The sequence below is a fragment of the Gekko japonicus genome, unplaced genomic scaffold, assembly GCF_001447785.1.
Source record: "Gekko japonicus isolate JY-2015 unplaced genomic scaffold, Gekko_japonicus_V1.1 scaffold3059, whole genome shotgun sequence".
Taxonomy (NCBI): Eukaryota; Metazoa; Chordata; class Lepidosauria; order Squamata; family Gekkonidae; genus Gekko; species Gekko japonicus.
The window spans coordinates 81,813-84,670 of record NW_015176541.1 but is presented as its reverse complement, the minus strand read 5'-3'; the positions used below and the strand labels follow the sequence as shown (position 1 = coordinate 84,670).

General features: G+C 46.8%; 1 protein-coding gene across 1 annotated transcript in view; it reads left to right on the top strand.

The window, feature by feature from the left end:
• LOC107124068 (cytochrome P450 2C23-like) overlaps positions 1–1,284 on the top strand; it is a 38,100-nt gene extending 36,816 nt beyond the window's left edge. Inside the window, exons 7-8 of the mRNA XM_015427455.1 lie at positions 753–894; positions 1,054–1,284. Coding sequence (XP_015282941.1) covers positions 753–894; positions 1,054–1,244 — 333 coding nt within the window. The 3' untranslated portion in view covers positions 1,245–1,284. The remainder of the gene's footprint in view (positions 1–752; positions 895–1,053) is intronic.
• Positions 1,285–2,858: the final 1,574 nt, after the last annotated feature.

Here is a 2,858-nt window from a genome sequence, read left to right as displayed (position 1 = left end):
TTTCCCCATCAATGTTTTAATGACAAAGCAGAAGCAGCACTCATCAACAACCTCCTGCACTGAGAAGTTCTGATTTCACAAACAGGCATTGGTTATATACCAAATTCAAGTTCTGAAATAAAGTCAGGCGTAATGTCTTTTCAGTTTTGCTCTGGTTTCAAGAAGAACGTATTGCCAAAGCAATTTCCCAGGATTGCATAAGATAGATTGCTTCAGCTTCAGTTTTACCTTCATACCCACTGCCAAGCATACACGTTTTTTCTTTTCATTTTCCAAACTGCACAGGCTCTTTGAGGGTGCGTTGATAGATTCACAGGCACAACTTCAGATTTCATTCAGGAAATGCATCTTATACAGCAAGTGATAGAAAGGTGGAATTCGCTGCCAGTAGGTGCAGTGATGGCCAAAGCATGGATGGCTTTAAAACTAGATTAGACAAATTGATGTGGTCCTTCAAGGGCCATTAGCCACAGCGAGTAAAGGCAGTGAGTCTCTGAATGCCAGTGCCAGGAGGCAACATGCCCTGTTTGCCCTCCAGGACAACTAGCTGGCCAATGTGTGAAACAGGATCCTGGACTAGACAGACCACCGGTCTGATCCAGCAGGGCTCTTCTTATGTTATTCTTGACGTGAATTCTGAATTCCAGGAGGATCTTTGGAACTCCAAGAGGATGAGCACCGAAACAGTGAGCGACAAAAGCGGAAAGTGCTGTTGTGGATCAACTCTAAATCAAACTGATTCTTCCTTGCAGGGTACCATGGTTATTCCAGATGTACACTCAATTCTTTTTGATCCCAAGATATGGGAGACCCCTCGGAAGTTCAACCCAAATCATTTTTTGGACAAAGATGGGAAATTCGTGGACAGAGAAGAACTTCTGATCTTTGGCGCAGGTAAATGCCAAAGTCCAAACTTAGTAAGCTGAGCTGTGAATTTGGGCTATCTTCAAGGAGACTCGATTTCTTGCTCACATGAGCTGCTGAATAATATGGAGACACACTGGAGAATATGTAGAGCTATTACTCACTTGCTGGCTGTATTTGCTTTCGCAGGAGCCCGTATGTGCCTGGGGAAAGAGATGGCGAGGATGGAGCTCTTCACCTTCTTCACCAGCCTGCTGAGAGCATTCACCTTCAAGCTGCCAGAAGGAGTGACGGACGTCAGCTTAGAGCCTATATGGGGCCTGATAATGTCCCCACAACGATATAAGCTCTGTGCCGTTCCCCGGTTCAGCGAATCATGACCCAACAGCAATCCTTAAAGCAGCTTATTTTTTCCCGATCCATTCCTCCATCATCAGTTTAGATTTCATCAAATACGCTACTCTGATTTATTCAGTTCACTGTTCCAGAGTCTCTGCGTTCCGTTAGCGTTCTCTGAGCGTGGCGCTATATGTTAACTCTTTTTTCGCATTCTCACATGTTCCTCACAGCCACACAGCAGCTGCAGGAAAGTTCTTTTTAATAAAAAAGAGCTCAAATGGGCTCAGAATGCCTTATGGGGAGGAAGGGAGGAGGGCTCCTTTCTCTCCCCAAGCTGTTTTTTCATGCAATTTTGCTACTTCATATGGCGTTATCTGTGCACATGAATGGCAAAAATGGTAAAATAACTCCTCCCCAGCGTGGTTTTTTCATGAGAAAACTGCTCAGAGGAGAGGCAGCAGCCCTGCGGTCCTCTTCTGATCCAGTCTGACCTCTCTTTTCAAAAAACTTGTCATGTGGCTGCAAGGAACACATGAAAACGTGAGAAAAAAATATTGCATATCTAATATCATGGTCAGAGAAAGAATTGAGGCAGATTTTATGCTATCACTATCACCTAAGAAACCCTGCTTTTCCTAGTCTGCTCTGAGAGCCAGTGTGGTGTACTAGTTAAGAGAGGGGACTCTAATCTGGAGAACCGGGTTGATTCCCCACTCCTCCATATGCAGCCAACTGGGTGACCTTGGGTCAGTCACAAGTTCTGTCAGAGGCGTTCTCTCAAGAGCTGTTGTCTCAGAGTTCTCTCAGCCCCACCTACCTCACAGGGTGTCTGTTGTGGGGAGGGGAAGGGAAAGGAGTTTGTAAGCCGCTCAGAGACGCCAAGTGAAGGGCGGGGTATAAATCCAATCTCTTCTTCTTCTTCTGTGAGGTAGGTGGGGCTGAGAGAACTCTGAGACAACAGCTCTTGAGAGAACGCCTCTGACAGAACTTGTGACTGACCCAAGGTCACCCAGTTGGCTGCATATGGAGGAGTGGGGAATCAACCCGGTTCTCCAGATTAGAGTCCCCTCTCTTAACTAGTACACCACACTGGCTCTCAGAGCAGAGATTGTAAACCGCTCTGAGATTCCGAGTGAAGGGTGGGGGGTAGAAATCCAACTCTTCTTCTTCTTCTTCTTCTTCCTCCTCCTTTTCTTCTTCTGAATGCACAACTGCTCTGTAGAGATCTGGCACTGTATGAAACTAGAAGTCTCCAGATCTTTCAAAGACAAAGGGAAGCCTGCTTGCTGAATAAACTCTCGGGTAACATTTTCCTTCTCAGCTTGTGGTGTGTTGTTAGACGTTGAAAAGGGCAACTCGAATGATAAAAGGGTTGGAACACTTTCCCTATGAGGAAAGTGTTGTGTATGCTGGTCGCCACCGGGGGCCAGCGAACTACCTGAGCTTGATTCCAAAGGACAATAGGGACTAGGCTCCTAGTCCCTCTGTCAGGGAACCAATGGGCACCATGGCGGGGAATTCAAACCCACCAACGGGGTCCAGGGGTGTGTCCCTGGAGTGTATATAGTGGGCCTGCCGGCCGTTTGTCCCCTGTCTTGTTGTGTGCCTAATAAAGCGTGCTATGCACCACGTCGTTGTCTGTCGTCCATCCATGC